A 19,905-nucleotide genomic window follows, 5' to 3' on the forward strand; every position below is an offset into this window, starting at 1 on the left:
TTTTTTAAATTCCTGATATCTTATAAAATTAGTGAAAGAAATTATTTTCTCTGGATACAATTGTTATTATTTGTTTTTGCTCTCTTAGGGGGCCCACCATGCAGCTCTCAAATAAATTACACATGAAGGCTTATTCTTAATTATAAATGCTCGGCCTTAGCTTGACTTGTTTCTTGCCAACTTTTCTTAACTTTAAATTATCACCTCTACATTTTGCCTCTAGGCATTTTCCTTTTCTTACTTCTGTATGTCTTACTTTTATTCTTACTCTGTGGCTTGCTGTGTGGCTGTGTGGCTGGCTCCTAGCATCCTTCTCTCCTTGTTCTCTTGCTCTTTCTTTTTTTCCTTCCAGATTTCTCCTTTTATTTATTCTCTCTGCCTGCCAGCCCCACCTCTCCTTTCTCCTGCCTCGCTATTGGCTATTCAGCTCTTCATTAGACCATCGGGTGTTTTAGACAGGCACAATAACACAGCTTCACAGAGTTAAGCAAATGCAACATGAACAAAAGTAACACACCTTAAAATAATATTCTACAACACACAATTGTGCATACTCCTGAGTGAAAGATTTTAACACACTTCATTTCAAGCATGTGGAGATCATGCTTCTCAACAAATGGTGCTAAATAGCTAGGCATTCATACACAAAATTATGAATGTAAGCTCCTTGCTGTTACCACAATAAAAAATTAACTCAACTGGGCAGTGGTGGTGCACATCTTTAGTCTCAGCACTCAGGAGGCAGAGGCAGGTGGATCTCTGTGAGTTCGAGGCCAGCCTGGTCTACCAGTGAGTTCCAGGACAGCTAGGGCTGTTACACAGTGAAACCCTGTCTCGAAAACCAATTAAAAAATAATACATTTTCAGTTGTTTCTGATAATACTGTGACAAAGAGGGTATAACTTAATTTTACTAAGTTTCTAGACTAGCATATAAGACAATGACTTTATTTTATGGCATCTACATACACTCTGTCTCCCTGCCCCACCCTCGCTGCCCCACCCCACGCAACAGTCCCTTTCTGTGTTCATGTTCCATGCATTCCAGTCCCAGAGGGTACAATTCAAATACTCATGCCCGAGTTTGCTCTCTTCCGCTCTGCACAATCGTCTCCAGGGGAACCTGCACCTAGGGAACTTTCCAATTTTAGGAGGACTTAATTTTTACACATGTTCTCACATCTTATATATCCGCTTAAACAGACTGAACTCTGGGTAAGATGGTCTTCCTGGAAAAGCACAGACACTCCCTGGGAGCGCCCACCCTAGGGGAAGCACAAGAGGGCACAACAAGGACAGGAGAGAGGGGGCACATGGCCCGACGGGCCCAGCCTGGAGCTGCTCCTTGTGTCATGGGTCTATTGCTTCCTTGCTTGCTCTAATGCATCTCTGCGGCCTATTGCTTCCTTGCTTGCTCTAATGCATCTCTGCGGCCTATTGCTTCCTTGCTTGCTCTAATGCAACCCTGCTGCTTGTTCATCGCCGTGTCCCATCTGGACTCTTCTCTTCCAGGAGCTCAAGGGCCACGACTACTGCTAGGGTAGAGACGAGAAGAAACGCCAGCCCCCTCCATGACATGCCTATAGATGGATTTTCCTCCCTAATTTCAAGACCTCATGGACTCCAGGATACCCCTGATTTTCCTTCAAAGTTGGTCTTGTTTATTTTCTATTAGACATGGGGTTTTAAGGTTTGTCCATATCAGTGGTATTTTGGAGACATGATATTTAATCCAAATTTCAAATATCTTTCCCACTGTTAGACTAAGAATCTTATTTTTCTGTTGCTTACTATACACATACCCCAAGATAATGCTATAAAGCCAAAGGGGTGGCATCAATAGAAATGGGACCCTGTGTTTGTTCTTCCCACATAGTTATAATGGGAATGCAAATTGGGGATTTCTGTGGAAGTGTGGTCATTTTTAGTCTTGAGTCGCCAGAAGGAAGGGTGGAGATGGGAAATTGCTCTCTACCATTTAAATCTAGGATTGGGGTAAGGGTGTGTTAGTGGCAGAGCAGGCACACAGAAACCTTGGTGGGATTATTACATGCCGTAGCAGATACATAACACGTGCTGGTGCATCCATAAACATGGTCTTTAAAGAAATCCATTTTGGGGGCTGGAGAGATGGCTCAGCAGTTAAGAGCACTGGCTATTCTTCCAGAGGTCCTGAATTCAATTCCCAGCAACCACATGGTGGCTCACAACCATCTGTAATGAGATCTGACATGCAGACAGAACACTGTATACATAATAAATAAATAAATCTTTAAAAAAAAAAAAAAGAACTCCATTTTGAGCCAGGTGTGGTGGCACACACCTTTAATCCCAGCACTCAGGAAGCAGAGGCAGGCAGATCTCTGTGAGTTCAAGGCCATCCTGGTCTATAAAGAGAGTTCCAGGACAGCCAGGGCTGTTACACAGAGAAACTCTGTCTAGAAAACAAACAAACAAACAAAAGAATGCACTGTGTAGTTTGATAAACAGGTCATAATGAAGTGCTAACGGAGAAGCCCACAGTTACCACTTACTTTCATAGGTTATTCCTAACATGACCCATGAGGCAATATAATTGAAGTACAGAAGCTGCTCCATAACAAAGGTATTCTCCTCTTCATTTCGAATACTCAGAATATGTGCTTTTGAATCTGTCAAAACAAGAAGGCCAGTTTGAACAATTCCTGTGTACAGAATCCTTTGTCTTCCCTGAGAGAGTCAGGCACCCTCCTTCCCAGACCTATCTGCACCGAAACGGCCATCAGCTGGCGGAGCTGACAGGCTGTGCCGCGGTCAGACATTCTGATGGGCACCCGGCCCCACAGGACACGGGGATCTGGTAGCTGAGCTGAGAACTTAAGACGCCCACTTCTCTTTCCCTTCACTTAAAGCTCACTTTCTGAAGGGCACAAATCCACACAGCATTAATGGGGTGCTGCTAATAACTACCCTGTGACAAAACTTCTCTAGTGTGATTTTAAATTAAAATAAAATTATACCATTTCCCCCTCAGCTCATAAGACAGGCCTGCCTCTTCCTCAGACACCACTGCTACATTAGGGTTAAAGGTGGCTAGTGTTTCCCAAATGTGTTGTGCAGAAAAAAACCAGGGGGCCTCTCAGCAAAAGTACACATGGATAAAACATCTGGAAACACTGATACAAAAAAGGTTAGTCTAGTTCATTTATGACAGTATTTCTTTTTTAAAATTGCTGTTCTTCTTTTATTTTTTATTATTAAAAATAGATTATTTTTCTTCATACAATACATCTTGATTATGGTTTCCTCTCCCTCTATGCTCCCAAGTTCCTCCCCATCCCTCCCCCCATCTGGATACACCTCTTCTTCGGTCCCTCATTAGAAAACAAACAGGCATCTAAGGGATAATAATAAAATAAAGCAAAATAAGATAAAACAAAAACAAACAGAAGGAAAAGAACCCAAGAAAAGGCACAAGAAACAGATATAGATGCAGAGACTCCCTCATGCACATGCTCAGGAATCCCCAAGAAAAACAAGACCAGAAGCCATAATATATATACAAAAGGCCTGTGGGGTAAAAAGTAAAATAAATAAAATTAAAAGATAAATAAACAGTAATTAAAAAAAGAATAAAAAGAAAAAGCCTTGCCATGACATTATGAGACAAAGAACCTCCAAAGATGCTACTGAGTGTGTTCACGGCTGGCCTGCCTTGGGCACACAGTCCACCCTTAGAGTAGCTTGTTTCCTGGTGAGACTCTGAAGGGACACTAGCCCACAAGGCATGTGGCTCTGGCAGGCCTTGTCCTCTTCCCTGTTCCCCCTGCCTTGATAAAAACCATTAGATTACATCCCTAAAGCTAGCCACTTATTTGACTACCAAGGTCTAGCTATCATAAAGGGCCGTTTGCCCATGAGCCACGTCTGTCTCCTTTCGAGAGGCAGTCCTTTGTCTCCTGGGGACAAATACTCCTGCCCCCTTTCTCTTGTTCCCTTCCCCTCTCTCTGGTCCCATCTCCTTTCTAGCCCACTCTAGTACAGACCTCCCCTTTTTCTCCTCTTAAAAATGACACCTGCAAGGGCATTTGCTGCTGTGTTCTGTCAGAGTCAGAAAGCAGCCACTTTAACTTTTCTTCTCTGCTTAATAAAGGATCTCTCTGTGAAAACAGGAGTTTGGGTGTGCTTTGTGCCTAATCCAGGGTCCAGGAGGGAGCCCCTGCTGTGCAGGGTGGGGTTGGGGGTTCAGACTCCTTTGGAGAAAACTAAATTTTCATTTGCACGTGGTTATCAATTGGACGTAGCTTCTTGGTAGTGGGTGGGGGCACGTGTCCACTTCTTTCAGCTCTAGGATCCCATCAGGCCCTGTGCATGCCTTCAGTCTCTGTGACTTCATATACTATGCCAGTATTTCTTAAAGTTGTACTTTGATACAGAGGGTAAACAGTCTAGTGTTTCTCAACCTTTATTCTATCTTATTTTTTGTAGAACTTCTCTAAAAAGCCCGCTTCGGGGGATACTGACTTGATGCTTTCCATAGGAACTCTGCACAAAGTTCATAGTTCCTTCTGTTCCATCATTCAAAAGCTACAGACCCTCAGGGTTTAACCGGGAATTGCTCCAGGTCTGGAAAGCTCCACGTGCACAAGGTCAATCCCATCCCCTTGGACCTTGCCTCTGATGAGTGGTATAACCGAGCTGCTGGCCACACAGGGTGACCTAGCTGCCTCACGCCCAGTTCTCTGCTCTCTAGTGTGAAAATCAGGGGAGTCGGTCACCAGCACTACTTAGGAATCTCTATAACACGCGGCATCAAAAGTGAGCGTGTCCCAGCACACGAAGACAGCAGGATGGACTCACGCAGTTCCTGGCACATGGAGTGCACTTCCTTCTGTGTGACTGTCTTATGTCTATTCTTCGTTATCTCGAAATTGTAGCACGAGTTCCGAAATGCTATCCATGGAGTGTTCTGCACAGGAGACGGACACTTAGCGCTGTCTGATGGTTTGACCTCCTTTTCAGTCTCATCTAGAAAAGGAGTTAATGGTGAGAATTCTAATTTCAGATGTAAATGTTAAATCCTGTTCGCAGTCATTAGACTTGATTTGTGGGAAAGATGCAGGAAGCGAGGAAGTAACAGCCTGGCGAGGCTTGCTCTGTTTACACTCGAATATAGCATAAAATGCTGGCTTTCTGTGGGGAGGAAATTATTTGACATAATTTTCTTACCCCTGCTGCGGAGTGGAGGAATGTAAAAACGAGGTGCTTTTTAGGTCACATGAGATTCTGTCTTCCTGCATTATTAAATGTCAAGTACCAGGAGCCTCCCCAGAGGAACTCTATAAACATATTAATTAACAATAGGCATCTAACTAGAACTGTGTAATTCACTCTCACGTTTCTGCTTAACTGATATCTCTAATTTTAATGAAATAACTTAATGGAATAGTTATTCCCTTAACAAAAGTAAACAGAGATATCATTTAAAACATGGCCTCCAGAATATCTAATTTTTTTTTCATTTTATGAAAAAAGTCATATATTCTAGAAGATGCAAATATAGGTATGCAGAACTCAAAATAATTGAGAAAGATTTACTGTGTCCTAGAGACCACTGGGCATTTTTCTCCCATTTTGTGACAAATCCCTCGATCTCAGAAATAGTGTGTTCTTTCTCCCACAAGCGCACAAATGTGGGCCCCTGATTGGGCTGGAGATTGCATACCCAACTCAGGCTGAGCCTGACAGATGCTAAGAGATGGAAAAGTGGGATTCGGAAACCGTGCACTCACCTTTAGTGACAGGCAGAAGTGGAAGTTGGGGAGCAGTAGTGTTCCACTGCGTGCAGAGAGAGCAGAGTTCACAAGGGCAGAGCAAAGACACACAGAGAGAGGACAGGCACACACACATGTCTGGGTTTCTGTTTTCTTGTTGGTGTTGGGATTTTTTGTTTGCTTTAATTTTGCTTTTTGAGACAGGGTCTTACCATGTAGTTTTGGATGGCCTGGAGTTTGCTACGTAGACCAGGCTGGCCTCAAACTCACAGAGAGCTGCCTGCTTCAGGCTCCCGAGTGCTGGGTTTCTGAAATTCCTCCAGATGGGTTGAATTCTACCCTTGTTTGTAGGGTGGTGTTCGAAATTCCCTTTTGACTTAAGCTACCTTGACCAAGTTGGTGCTCCTTACAATCAACTGAGTGTTGTTTGTTTTTGAGACAGGGCCTTGCCTGTAGCCCAGGCTTGGCTTTGCCAATCTTTTGCTCTACCTCTGAGTGCTGGGATTAAAAGTATGTGCCACCATGCCTGGGAATTTCAACAGTGGCTTAAGATGTCAGTTGTTGGTGTTAAGAATTAATTAAGAGTTTCCAGCCTGGTGGTGGTGGTGCACGCCTTTAATCCCAGCACTCGGAGGCAGAGGCAGGCGGATCTCTGTGAGTTCGAGGCCAGCCTGGGTGCTGCAGAGTGAGTTCCAGGAAAGGTGCAAAGCTACTCAGAGAAACCGTGGCTCAAAACAAAACAACCCAACAAAAAAAGAGTTTCCATGAGTTAGTTTTGTAAATATATATGAATAAAAATGAGGCTGAGTGACAATGGGACTGTATATGCCAATCAACATTGTCAGCTGATATAAGAAAGACAAAATCCAAAATAAAAAATTAATTTCAAAACAATTTATAATCAATAATTCTTGAGTACAAATGTTTGCACCAAATTTCTGTTGAAAGAAAAAAATGACACGGTGGAGCTGGAGAAGGCTCAGGGTGAAGAGATGCCTGCTCCCCTAGAGGGCTCACTTTAGATTCCCAGCACCTCTGCGGCAGCTTACAACATCTGCAACTCCAGTTCCAGGGATCTGGCCGCCCCAGACACTAGGCCTGCTCACGGTGCCCAGACACACATAATGCCAATACACCCACACAGAAAATAAGATGATAAAAATACACTCTTAAAAAGGACACGGTTTCCTTCTAATCCCCACATAAGATTTTGCAAAACCAAGTGAATAAATTCCATGACATTTGAAATTTCCATACTTCCTGGATAGTAGCAAATGGCACCAGGTTGGTTATCATTACAGCCGGCTGTTTTCCAGAACCCATCCGTGTCTAGGATCACACAGTCATCAAGCTTCTCATTGTTGGCAGCCCAGTTACTAAAATGAAGACGTTTTCCATCTGACCAATCGAAGTTGAGCTCATCCTATGAGGTGCAGAAATTCATTTCAAAGAGACAATATTCACATTATCCCTCTCACATTATTTTAATTATTAGTTGTATTTTATATTGTGTTAAGCACTGTCTTAAATGCTTGGTAAATATTGACTTGTTTAATCTGCGTAACAGCCGTCGGAGGAGGGCACTGTTACCTCTCTTTAACAGAGCAGGGGACTGAGAGTGAGTACAGTGCTGGGACCCCAGTTCTGGCTCTCAGACTCTGTGGTCCTAACTATCATGCTCTGCTGTCCCCAGGTCATAAGAACTGTTGGTGGAAACCAGAAAGCTAAGATGGAGTGAGGACCACTGTTTGCCCCGGATATGATGGAGACAGCATGGCACACTAGAAAGAGCAGGAACCTGGCTGTGAACAGTAGTCCAATCCCGTACGAGCTTTTGATTTGTGAGCCTGGCCCTCCAAATTTCCAGACCCCCATCTGTGACGTGGCTGTAACACAAGACTAGTCAAGTGTGAATGCTCATTTCCTGAGTCTCAGCTCAAGCCTGGGCAGCGCACACTGCTGTTTTCACACTGGTCTCTGGGGCAAAGCAGCTTCCTTTACAGTACGCGTATCAACCCGGAAGCCTCTAAATACTTGTCTGTAGCTCTTGACAGGGCCTGACCACCCGCTTGTCTCGAGAATGGCTTTATGTGGTTGACACGGGAGTTTCAGCAATAGCTATGAAGCTTCCCCTTGGTGCCACCAGGCGCTAGGTTTTAATGACCAATGCTGGCCCAACTGCACGATAGGGCAAAGCATTTCTGAGGCCCAGGGGAAGGTCACACACAGATTCCTTATTTCAGAAACAGTCAAATGCTACCAAATGCTACCAAATGCTTCATTATTTTGGTACTGCTAGGGGTTAAATCTAGGGCCTCCTGGCTGCTAGCAAAGACTCTATCAGTTAATTCCTATGCCACTGTGGGGCTTTAAACTTGCCCCTGGGGAGGCATTTTACCTATACTCTGGCCTACACTGTCCCGAATTCTTCCCCTCTGCCCCCAGCCCCTGCCAATGGCCTTTGAAGTTTCCTTCTACCACAGATTGCACTCCCTACCCACAATGAACGTGAAATCTCCTGATCAAGACTATAAATACCTAAACTTTCTAACATCTAAACTTTGATTGATCTTAATTTGAACTTGGCTTTTCCAAGCTAACAATCTGTTTTAGCTGCACAAGGGAAGCCTGTTCATTTGTTTTTGTCCTTAGATACCAAAGGACTGTAAGTGGAGGGCTGTGGGTATTACCTCCTTTGATGTCCCTTCACTTAGAGCAAACTTCCAGGATCCATGTCTCTCTCTGACAACTTACATGACGACTCATTCTTCCTGCTCCCTCCTGATATTCACTACAGTGTGGTGTGACCCTGCTGTGACCCTGCCGTGACCCAGCTCTGGATTTCATTTAACCCAGAATTGCTATACTTGAGATACAGTGGACATGCTTTATTTCAGGTCCACATCATTTCCTTTATACATGCACATGAAAACAACTGTCCCCACAGCTCCAGGCTCCATGCTGCTGCTGTTCTCACTACTTCCCTGGTGTCATGACACTTGAATAAAAGTCTTATATTATTTCTATTCTGCTTTTAAAAATTCAATTGTCTTCAATATACACTGTTGCATCTTCACATCCTGTCATGTTCTGAAGATCAAAGGCAGCTTATGAAGACACACTAGCTACACAGGATATGTAAAGTGAAGGGAGAAGGGAAAAGAGAAGCACAGGTCAAGACTGAAAACACAAGAGAGGCTAGCAGGATGGTTCAGTGGGTAGAGCAAACCATTCAAAGGTGGAAGGAAAGAACAGATTCCACCAAGTTGTCCTCTGATCTCCACATGTGTGCCGCCATCTCTCTCTCTCTCTCTCTCTCTCTCTCTCTCTCTCTTTCTCTCTCTCTCTCTCTCTCTCTCTCTCTCTCACACACACACACACACACACACACACACACACACACAAACACGATGATGATGATGATGATGATGATGATAGAGAACAGAGTAAGGGAAAATACCAAAATCATTAAGTGGGAAATGAGGACAGTTATGAGACATGACTCCAACTGCTTTAAAAACAAGTCCGTAAATATAGTAACTCAAGAACACACAGCAAAATACTAGCCTACAGGTAAACTTCTGATAATTTAGTAACAGTGACTTTTTCATTAAATAGTGGGAATCTTGCTCCGTAGCTTGGGCTGGTCTGGAATTCATCCAAGAGTCCAGGCTGGCCCTGGGCTTATGACAATCCTCCTGCTTCAGCCTCCTAAGTGTTGAGATTACAGGAATGGAGCCACCATACCTCGTTAACAGAGATTTTAATACAAGTGGTTTTAATTTTCATTCTTTTAATTTATTATAGTCTAAATTTTAAAATCATATATGCATGTGTGTGTATGATGTACATGTGTCAGTGTGTGTGATTTGTGTGTGTGTGATGTGCATGTGTCTGTGTTTGTGTATCTGTGCACAGACTGGCACACATGTGCCACGGTTTGGGTGTGAAGTCTAAGGTCAGCCTGAGGTGCCAGTCTTTGCCTTTTATCTCATCTAGGACAGGGTCTCTTATTTGCCTGTATGGTTTAACGTCTTTGTGCTAACTCTGAAAGGGACAGAAAACTCTCAACATTTGCTCCACAGCCAACCCTACTGGAGTTGTAAACTCTTCCCTCCTCATCTTTGGTGGAAGAGACCTGACAGCTTCTGATTCTAGCTCAGTCAACGAAGATAAATAAAAAGAAGTGCTCAGTGAGTCACACACACTAGGTTTTTAAAAACCCCAATCTTGCACTTTATGTCAAAAATTAATTGGCCTAAAAATAGACACTCATGGAATTAACCGAGTAAGGCTTTACAATGTCGCTTTCTCTTGGTCTACGAGAGGAGCTGATGGGCGGGATGGAGAACTTACATCTTGGCTGGAGAGTCCGATCCAGAAGGAGGAGTTGCGCAGGCTGGCGTGCACGGACAGGAAGGCCTGCTGGTACGGGTCGGTGATGCTCACCAGCCGCATGTTCTCCTTCAGACACTCCTTCAGAGCGCCGTGCCAAGTCAGAGGCTTCGAGATGATTTTGTACAGGTTATTTAGATATTTTACAGTTTCCGAGTTCGTCTCCCAGGGCTGTCCATCTTCAGTGTCTATTGTAAAAGAAAACAATCTAACGACAGTTCCTCCCACACTCTGTGCTACGCCGTAGAGGGCTGTCAGATTTCCAGATTTCATTTTAGTTTACTTCAGACATCACTTGCCTATGTACTTCAGAATTCTGTTGAGAGGTTAAGCTATATCTTGCTGAATGGCTTGGGTAAAATGTATGACTTGCAACTTCCTAAAATCAGGATGTTCTCGTTTGGAGAGAGAAAAGCTCCCCATAAAAGTCTCCTGCACTAAGATTATCACACCTCCTTTGTGTTAACTGCTTTGCCAGGAAAGGTATTTAAAAGTTTCCCCTTACAACATCTTGGTCACCTCCACTGCTCCAAAGGTCAGGGACCCTCTCTAAAGAGGGGACAGGAAGATTGTAAGAGCCAGAGGTTGGGCTGGGCTGGAATGGAACAGTGTCTTTGGGACATGGCAGGCCTGCTGCGCTTCTAAACGCCCAGTGGCTAGGGTACCTGGAGGAGACCTGCACAAGAGCAAGCTGCTCCACTGTGAGCACGGACTGGGAAGTGGTTCCCAAGCCGCAACCGAAGCCTATGGAGAGCTGGTGAGGTCTGTGGAGGACAGGCAGTGTTCTTTAAGAGTGTGGCGCCTGGTAGGTTGACCAGGCTCCAGCTGATGGTCCCATAGCTAGGACTACAGAAGCAGCACAGCCTGGACTCCACGCGCTAAGTAAGAAACAAAACAAAGGAGGCGGAGTTTGGGAAGGGGAGGTAAGGATGGCTGTGGAAGGAGTGAGGGGGAGAAATTCCTGTGCGCACGCGGTGTGAACAGAACCTGAATGCATTGTTGATAAAATTCTCAAAGAACCAATAAAACTAATTTTTAAAAGTGTCCCCTTATGGAGGCCAAAATCTTTTTAGATTATGGATGAGCCTATAGAAAAATGTCTGTCGTAAATCAAACAGTGAAAGGAAAGATGAATAGGAATCTCACTTACACAGCTTAAGTAAAACACAGCTCTCTGAACAGATGAAGATAGGTCTCTTCTGTATCCCAGAATCTAATCAATATTTATATGTATAATTCAGCTATCATTTGGCTTAAAAGGGCTGATTGGGAAATGTTATCATTTATACTATTTTCTACAGAGAAAATATTTTACTGTTTAAAATAACCCTGGACTTTTAAATTATAACCTGTTTTTATGTTAAAAAAAAAAGTTAACTTCTTTTTCCCACTGGATATATCAGCTGATTGAATAAAGTGACATTAAAAAAAAGTGTCCCCTTATAAAGTTCTCAACTGGAAAAACTTTGCAGAGTCACTGTTACCGCCTTAGGGTTGTTATCTGAACAAGGAAGTCATTAGAGAGGGCGGGACAAAAGGGCAAAGATTAATTTAACAAGAAAAGATTTGCATGAAATATGTGCTTAAGGTTCTCATTATGTAGCAAGAACTTCCACTTAAACATTTGTTAAAAACTTATCATGGTCAACAAAAATAATGCAATATATTTTAAAAAAACCAGGTGGTTTCTATTTAATTTTTTCCCCTCTTACTTTGTAGCCCTGTCTGTCCTGGAACTCACTATGTAAATCAAGCTGGCCTTGAACTTACAGAGATTCATTTGCCTCTGCCTCTCAAGTGCTGGGACTAGAGGAGTATGCCACCTCGTCCAGCGTGGGTGGTTTCTACTTTTGAAGTACATATTTTACCTTATTTTGACTATGGGAAGACACAGACAGCTTTACATAGTGTTTCCTCTAATTTCTGTAAGTTAAAAATAATAGTAAGTGTTTGTACAGTACCGAACTTTTCTCAGATAAAAACTAAAATCTGCGAAGTATCTGAGTAGAAAGAACATTCAACTATAGCTTACTAGAATATTGAGTTATGACTTTCATTAGATAATTATTAACATGTGCCACCATAGATTTAATTTTTATATTTAACTGTGGTAATAATACTTGAAAAAAATCACAGTCTATAAGAGATAATCTGCCCCACTGTGTCAATATGAACTTGTCTATGCTAAAAATGTAAGCTACATAACTATCAAATATATGAATTCACTTGTAAGACTTTAACAAGGAACCCTAACAGCATGTATCTAACGGCGTAAAGCACAGCAGACATCTCGGGGACAGTTAGTACCTGAGTACTTCTGACAGAGAGACAGAGAATGGCGTTCGGAGCAGGAAGTAAAATTCCAGGTCCCAGTCAGCGGTGACTTTTTGAGATTGAGAATCAGGGCACAGTGGTAGTGAGACTCTTCATCAAAGAACTAAAAAAAAAAAATATTAGTACAGTTATGGGGCTAATAGTCTGAAGATCCTTGCAAGAAAATTTTGCATCTTAAATTAGTGTTTCTTCTTCCCCCTACATACCAACAAATTAACCGAAGCCAAGACATCATCAGTGGCGACTGGCGACTAGGCACCTGCCTTAAAGAGCCGGACACAGATCCCCACTCTCTCTCTGTTCCCTCTCTGCTCGGCTCCCACCATCTCCTCTCTTTCTCTCCCCCGCTTTTCCCTGCTAATAAAGCTCTAAAACTAGCACTGGGTTCTGTTGTGACTGTGACCTTTCCATGCGGTAACCAGCGCTGCAACCAGAACTATTGTTCTCGATTTAGTGATTTATGGGAGACTCAAGTGTTTCCCACACTAAATAGATGATTGAAACATAACTCACATTTGCTGGTATACTCAGCCTCCGACCAACCAGCAATGGGTGAAAATTACTGTAGGTCAGGTCTCTGCCATCTGTCCACTTGTTTATTCTATCGTAGGCACTCCAGCGCAGACCAATCCACAAACTAGTTTGCATTTCCGGAAGCAAGGATGTAATAAAATCTGTTCAAAAGAAATTTTTGGAAAAGCAGTTAGGGCCAGAGAGATAGAAAGCTGAGTTGGATTTTCAGAACCCACATGGTGGGAAGGACGAACACGTTCTTTCCTGAATGTTGTTCTCTGATCTTCACATGCATGCGTATGAGCGCGTGCATGTGTACACACACACACACACACACACACACACACCGCATATACACCACACACACACATTGCATATACACCACATACACACCACACACACACCAGAAATACACATATCTCCACACATACATCACATACACACATAGATCACACACACACACACACACACACACACACACACACACACACACACACACACCATATATACACCACACACTCACACATACATACATACACACACACACACACACCACACCATACCACACATAAATAAAACACAAAAACAGTAGAAAAGCATTTGGATTATCTATCAAGATAGCCTTTTACCTTTTCTATGGAAAAAGAGTTTAATTATATGATTTTATTTTAATTCCCCACAGCCTCCTAAAACTAACTTGGCTCCCAACCCATACTAAAACAAGGTTCTCAGCATGCAGCACTTGCTCAGCTGTGCTGGGGCCCTGTGTTTGATCCCCAGCATTCCAAAAACAAACAAAACCCGCTTTCCGGCAATCCTGGGAAACCCTGGTACCTTGTTCACTCTTGCTCAGCACAGAAGGCAGGGTGCCACCATAGGTCAGACAAGTGCTATTTGCTTGAGAAAATGTAACAGGCTGCTCGGAGTTGATCTTCAAAAAGCACTGTAAACAAGGGACACAAGAAAACCACACAAACAGAAAATGCCTCCCTCACCTTTTATAGAGCATTGCTAGCAGTCTGTGAGATATGGAAATTAACAAGCACTATCACATGATTTCAAATTGATACTTTTAATAAAAACATGTGATGAACAATCTTCAAGCTATTACGTGTATTTTAAAAGTATCTCATTACTGTGTGTCTCTGACTTGCTCTGCAGTTTTTGTACTCAGTTATCTCATAATCTCATCTAATTCTCAGAACAAACGAGGAAACTGAGGCACGGCAAAATGAAGCAACTTGACCCATAAGCAAAGTAATTACCGGGTGGTAAAATTGGCATTCCAATTCTATTTCATCTGACCTCAAAACCTGGGCTCTTAGTCAGCACCCCTGATGTTAAACACATCTCTTTTCTTCTGGGTACAACATTTTTTATTTTTATTTATTTATTTATTTGTTTGTTTTTTTCGGAGCTGAGGACCGAATCCAGGGCCTTGCACTTGCTAGGCAAGTGCTCTACCACTGAGCTAAATCCCCAACCCTATTTTAACTTTATTTATTTATTTATTTATTTATTTATTTATTTATTTATTTATTTATTTATTTTGTGGTTTTTCGAGACAGGGTTTCTCTGTGTAACAGAACTGGCTTTCCTGGAACTCACTCTATATAACAGGCTGGCCTCAGACTCACAGAGATCGGCCTGCCTCTGCCTCGGGAGTGCTGGGATTAAAGGCGTGCGCCACCACTGCCCAGCTTGGGTACGACATTTTAATTCAAGTTTATATCACTATGCAAATTAACATAGTTCCAGCTTCTTCTCGAAATTGAAAAGATTATTTTTTTCTTTCAATCTAAAATGTGGCTGGGAGCATAGCTCAGAGAGAGCGACGCTGCCGGCTGCCCCTCCCCCAACTACTCCAGAGGTCAAAATGGTCCCAGCTTCGCTACAGGCTGTCAAATACATCTCTTCCTTTCTCTGTGATGACGAACAGTTTAGGGTGGAGTAGATTGTCTCGAATAGTGCTCCCTGAATCATTCTACAATTTTCTTCAGCCTTCTTAGAGACTGGGTGGTTAGATGAAGCTGAGCCACAGAGTCACTGGTTGATGTCCAGAAACGGTCCCAGAAGGACCATGCTGAACTCCAACAGAGAAATCCAGCATTGAAGACCGCACAGCAGAAACAAGGACCTTGCTGCCACTGGTGATCTTGTGGGGGTTTTTACATCAGCCTAGCCTGCACCCCTTTAAACTTCTTTTAAGTGAGAGGGAAAAAATGTGTTAACATCCAGTGACCATTTCTTCCTAGCAACCCAATAATCCTGTAGATAAATACAGCAGTGTGGTGTATACATCCCAAAGAGGCAGGCACAGAACTCACCGTTCCCCAACCCCACTTCATCCCTGAACTCTCAGGTGGGCAAAATCAAAGAGAAGTATTTGGTAGCACTTGTGGGTGGTCTCTGACCTAAGTTGATTGAGATGCTACTTGGATTTTCTCTCTTAGGGGGAAATGAGTCAGTTTCCTCAGGGAGTGGGATTAGCTGTGATTAGTCGGAGGATGGTGACCCATTGGTAGATCAACTTAAGCAACTTGGTGTTGGAAATAATAGACTACAACGACCTGTAGGCACCACTAAATTTAGAGGTGAGTTTGGTGCCCATGTTCCTGGTGACAGAGGTCATCTCAGAGAGGTGTCTGATTGGGTGCCCTTCTACCACAGGCCATCCAAACAGCATCAAAGCAATCACCCTTTGAACAAGGTGGCAACTCTCTCTCTCTCTCTCTCTCTCTCTATTTTTTTTTTTTTTTTTTGGTTTTTCAAGACAGGGTTTCTCTGTGTAGCTTTGCGCCTTTCCTGGGACTCACTTGGTAGCCCAGGCTGGCCTCGAACTCACAGAGATCCGCCTGGCTTTGCCTCCCGAGTGCTGGGACTAAAGGCGTGCGCCACCACCGCCCGGCGGCAACTCTTTTTTTTACCTTGTTCCGAAAAGGGATCCATTTCCCGGTGCACTGTACTTTAGCTGCAGAATCTGGACTGTATTTCTCTAATGAAGACACGTTATATTTTTCACAGACGAACGGCAACTTTTCGTTACAGTCTGCTCGTTTACTCAAGTCTGAAAAAGGAGAGCCGGAATTGCGAAGATGAGAATTTTTCACTCAGTGCATTTTAAGAACTGCTAAGAAACATGGGCGCCTTTTTTTTTTTAATCATACGGTTTTTGGTGCTAGGCATGGTCTGAAGTCTACCCTCAGCCCCAAGAAAGGCTCTTCCAAGCAGTAGTTCCTGATACTTACAATATATTCTCAGCCTTTACTGCTCATTTCTGTCTCTACTGTATTTGTATCAAGAGGTCATAGGACAGTGATATTGCCCGTAAAAAACACGCACTTGATAAAGCAACCACACCATCCAAGGAAGATGGCATGAAACAGGAAGAGAGCTGTCAGGGAAGTCTATTTAGGCAGCACAGCCACAGCCTGCTGCTCACCCTTGCAAATCCATCTATCTGCTTACCAGTGCTGAAAGTGCTGAGCTTCGTCTGAAGTAATTGCTTGAGGATAAAAAGAGCCCAAAATGCTCACCTTGGGAAAGGGCTTTTATTTGGAATTTGAACTACTGTCATCAGTGGTAAATTAAGAAGAACCCACTGAACATGCAGTCAAAAGAAGACAGATTCAGGCGGTCACTGAATTTGAAGTTCACATATTACACGGTCAACACCGCAGCATCAGAACAAACCTTACCAAGAAGCCACGTCTTGGCTGACATGTACAAGCATTCATCTCCAAGTGGTATAGAAAAACGGTGCCACGAGAATCGTGATCTGAAAGAAAGAAAGAGATGTGACAACTCCCTATGTGATTGCATGTCCTATCCAGTTTCTTTACTCTAAATTATCTGAATTGTCAATTTAATGCTAACATTATTTTTATACCACTTTTTGATACCAACATGCAAAGGAACTTGGTTTCTCAAACTTATTGATTCATGTTGAAAACTATTTAGAAGTAGCAATCCATTTGCACAGGGCAATCAGGACTGCTTCTTCTGTGATAAATTGACAGAATTGGTATCTAAGGTGTTACATACCTCGGGAAGTAATGATCCATTGGATCCGAGCTTGTCTTCACCCACCACCTCTGTTCTTCACCAGATATCTGAAAACAAACCGCATACCCATCCTGACATGTGCTGGAGACTTTTGATTTAAATATTCTGTTTTATTGTAACCACGAATCATGAAAATCTCCAAACACTCTGTTACTTTGTTTCAAAAAATTATATACACCAGGACCTTCCATCAAAAATAATTGAACCTATCTTTTTTTTTTTTTTTTTGGTTTTTTCGAGACAGGGTTTCTCTGTGTAGCTTTGTGCCTTTCCTGGAACTCACTTGGTAGCCCAGGCTGGCCTCGAACTCACAGAGATCCGCCTGGCTCTGCCTCCCGAGTGCTGGGACTAAAGGCGTGCGCCACCACCGCCCGGCTGAACCCATCTTATTTTATATAGTCATAGGTTCTATTTGGATATAGAAAATGATTGCTGTAATCATAGCCATATATACATGGACCAATGTATTAATTGGGCATATAGTGTCTTCTATGGTTAATTATAAATTTTTAAAAACACTAGTTTCCCTTCCAAAAGCTATTTTGCAATTTCATTTATTTTTTAATTTAATTTTCTAGTAGTAGAAACAGAAAATTAACTATAAATTAAAAAAATGATAAAGAATAAGGATTATTCAACAAGTAGGGCTCACAGGGGCTCATGGAGACTGAACTGACAATCCAGGAGCCTGTATGGGTCTGACCTATGTATGTCCTCTGCATGTACTTTATGGGTGTGTAGCGTGGTGATCTGTAGGACACCTAGCAGTGGGAGCAGGGCCTGCCTCTGACTCTTTTGCCTACTTTTGGGACCCCTTTCCTCCTACTGGGTTGCCTCATCCAGCCTTACTATAAGGGGAGGAGCCTCATCTTACTGCAACTTGATATGCCGTATTTGGTTGATGTCCCTGGGAAGCCTGTCCTTTTCCCAAGGGAAATGGAAGAGGAGATAGGAGATCTCCTCTTCCATGGAGAGATGGGAGATGGGAGGGACTGGGAGGAGAGAAGGGAGGGGAAACTGTGGTCAGGATGAAATATATGAGAGAATAAACCAAATAAATAAAAGAGAATAAATATTATTCGTTTTTACATTCTCTACTGCTAAGTATCTACCAAGTTGATATTTACTATCAGCCATGTGTATTTTAATAATTAAGCCTTTAATTCTCTTTAGCCTTCCTGGCATGAACCAATGGTTTTTGGAGGCTGCGAAGCAAATCGTATTTTGTATGAGCATCCCCCTCCATTCTTCCCCCCTCCCTTCCCCCCTCCCCAACCCTTTCTCTGTCTATCTTCCTATATAGTTTAGACAGGTATGGCCTCGATTTCACAATTTTCCTGTCCAGCCTTCCAAGTGCTGAGATGACAGACATATATTACCATGCATGGCTAAGATTTGGGTTTTATAGACTTCAGAAATATTTCAGTGAAATAAATGTAAATATAAGAAATGAAAATGCATTTGACAGGCTGGAGAGATGGCTCAGAGGTAATGAGCACTGGATGCTCTTCTAAAGGATCTGGGTTCAATTCCCAGCACCCACACTGGAGCTCACCACCAGCTGTACCTACATTTCTAGGGGATGCCCTCTTCCGGGCACTGCCTGAACATGGAACAGACAAGCACTTATACACATAAAATAAAAATAAATAAAGTCTCAGAAATGCATTCGTCTCAATTACATTTGCTATTTTGTTTTTGATGGCTTTCAGTTCTGTGAAAGATGTTATCGTGGCGAGAAAGCTGTGATTGCTGGCGCAGTACAGGACGGCTTCTTCGTAGTTTAAGTGGGGATCGTCAACAAACCAGTATTCACTTCCTTCAATTATGACTGGGGGCCCATGAATTCCAGTGCGCTCTGAAGAAGAAAACAGAGTTACAACCGTGATGACCAAACAGTACGGCTAAGCACGGAGGTGTTCAAATCAGATCATATGTCCTAACCATTGCCATTTAGATAAGTGTCCCTCGGAGGCCTGCTGGCCCCCCGGCCAAGATTCTATTGGCAGGTAGAAGAATAAGAGGAAGGCCTAGAAGGAAGTCTGGTTATACCGAAGTGTGTCTTCTAAGGGGCACTGGGACCCTGGTACCTCCCTTTTCTCTTTCACTGTCCAGCCCCCATGAACAGCTTATTACATCACCTACTCCCTGACACAGGACATCCTGTCAGGCCAAAATACGGCAGGCCCCCAGCTGAAACTTCAAAGTTGTGAGACAAAAGGAGCCTTTTATTTATTTCTTTTTCTCTCTTTCTTATTTAAGAAAATTTTTTTATTCAATTTCCATACCAACCACAGCCTTTACTTTAAAATTGTCATTATCTCCGTTAATTTAACACTATAATCCACTAAGATTCTGGCTGTCTGCCCTGAGGAAGCACTGTCCATAACACAACAAAGACTTCTGAACCAGTGGCTGGACTTTCCTGCGCCCACGGAGAAGGAAACTCCATCTCGGCTACCTCATCCCACACCATCCACATACCTCTGCTGCCTGCAGGCATTTCACTTGAGGATATGAGAAAAAAGCTAGCAATTAACAACAAACTACATGCATTATCACAAAGAGGTGGAAGTAGCTTTGGTCAGCTTTGGTGCTCAGCTTACCTGGATTGTACCAGTCTGGTGTTTGTGGAGTGCTGCCTGTGTAAGGAAGAGAGCAAAGGCTTATGGTTAGTGCTGGCCTCCAAAGCACGCATCCTGGAAATGGAGCCAGAAGGTGATAGGAGGCCTTGTGGGGGCCTGTTCCTTTTGGAATGTCGAGTTAGGCATTCTGAGTGGAACATTTCAGGGTTTATACTAACGCTTGCTTTAGTGCTGATCTTTTGAAAAGGCAGACCTATTAAA

General features: G+C 43.0%; 1 protein-coding gene across 2 annotated transcripts in view; it reads right to left on the bottom strand.

The window, feature by feature from the left end:
• Ly75 (lymphocyte antigen 75) overlaps positions 1 to 19,905 on the bottom strand; it is a 129,814-nt gene that overhangs the window by 61,270 nt on the left and 48,639 nt on the right. For both annotated transcript variants that reach the window (XM_076568561.1, XM_076568560.1), the window contains exons 17-28: positions 19,666 to 19,697; positions 18,742 to 18,917; positions 17,039 to 17,106; positions 16,693 to 16,772; positions 15,922 to 16,061; positions 13,829 to 13,937; positions 12,995 to 13,155; positions 12,455 to 12,584; positions 10,109 to 10,335; positions 7,010 to 7,175; positions 4,839 to 5,006; positions 2,534 to 2,650 (exon numbers count right to left, since the gene is read on the bottom strand). In XM_076568561.1, the coding sequence (XP_076424676.1) occupies positions 2,534 to 2,650; positions 4,839 to 5,006; positions 7,010 to 7,175; positions 10,109 to 10,335; positions 12,455 to 12,584; positions 12,995 to 13,155; positions 13,829 to 13,937; positions 15,922 to 16,061; positions 16,693 to 16,772; positions 17,039 to 17,106; positions 18,742 to 18,917; positions 19,666 to 19,697 (1,574 nt within the window). The remainder of the gene's footprint in view (positions 1 to 2,533; positions 2,651 to 4,838; positions 5,007 to 7,009; positions 7,176 to 10,108; positions 10,336 to 12,454; positions 12,585 to 12,994; positions 13,156 to 13,828; positions 13,938 to 15,921; positions 16,062 to 16,692; positions 16,773 to 17,038; positions 17,107 to 18,741; positions 18,918 to 19,665; positions 19,698 to 19,905) is intronic.

Source organism: Peromyscus maniculatus, chromosome 4 (genome assembly GCF_049852395.1).
Source record: "Peromyscus maniculatus bairdii isolate BWxNUB_F1_BW_parent chromosome 4, HU_Pman_BW_mat_3.1, whole genome shotgun sequence".
Taxonomy (NCBI): Eukaryota; Metazoa; Chordata; class Mammalia; order Rodentia; family Cricetidae; genus Peromyscus; species Peromyscus maniculatus.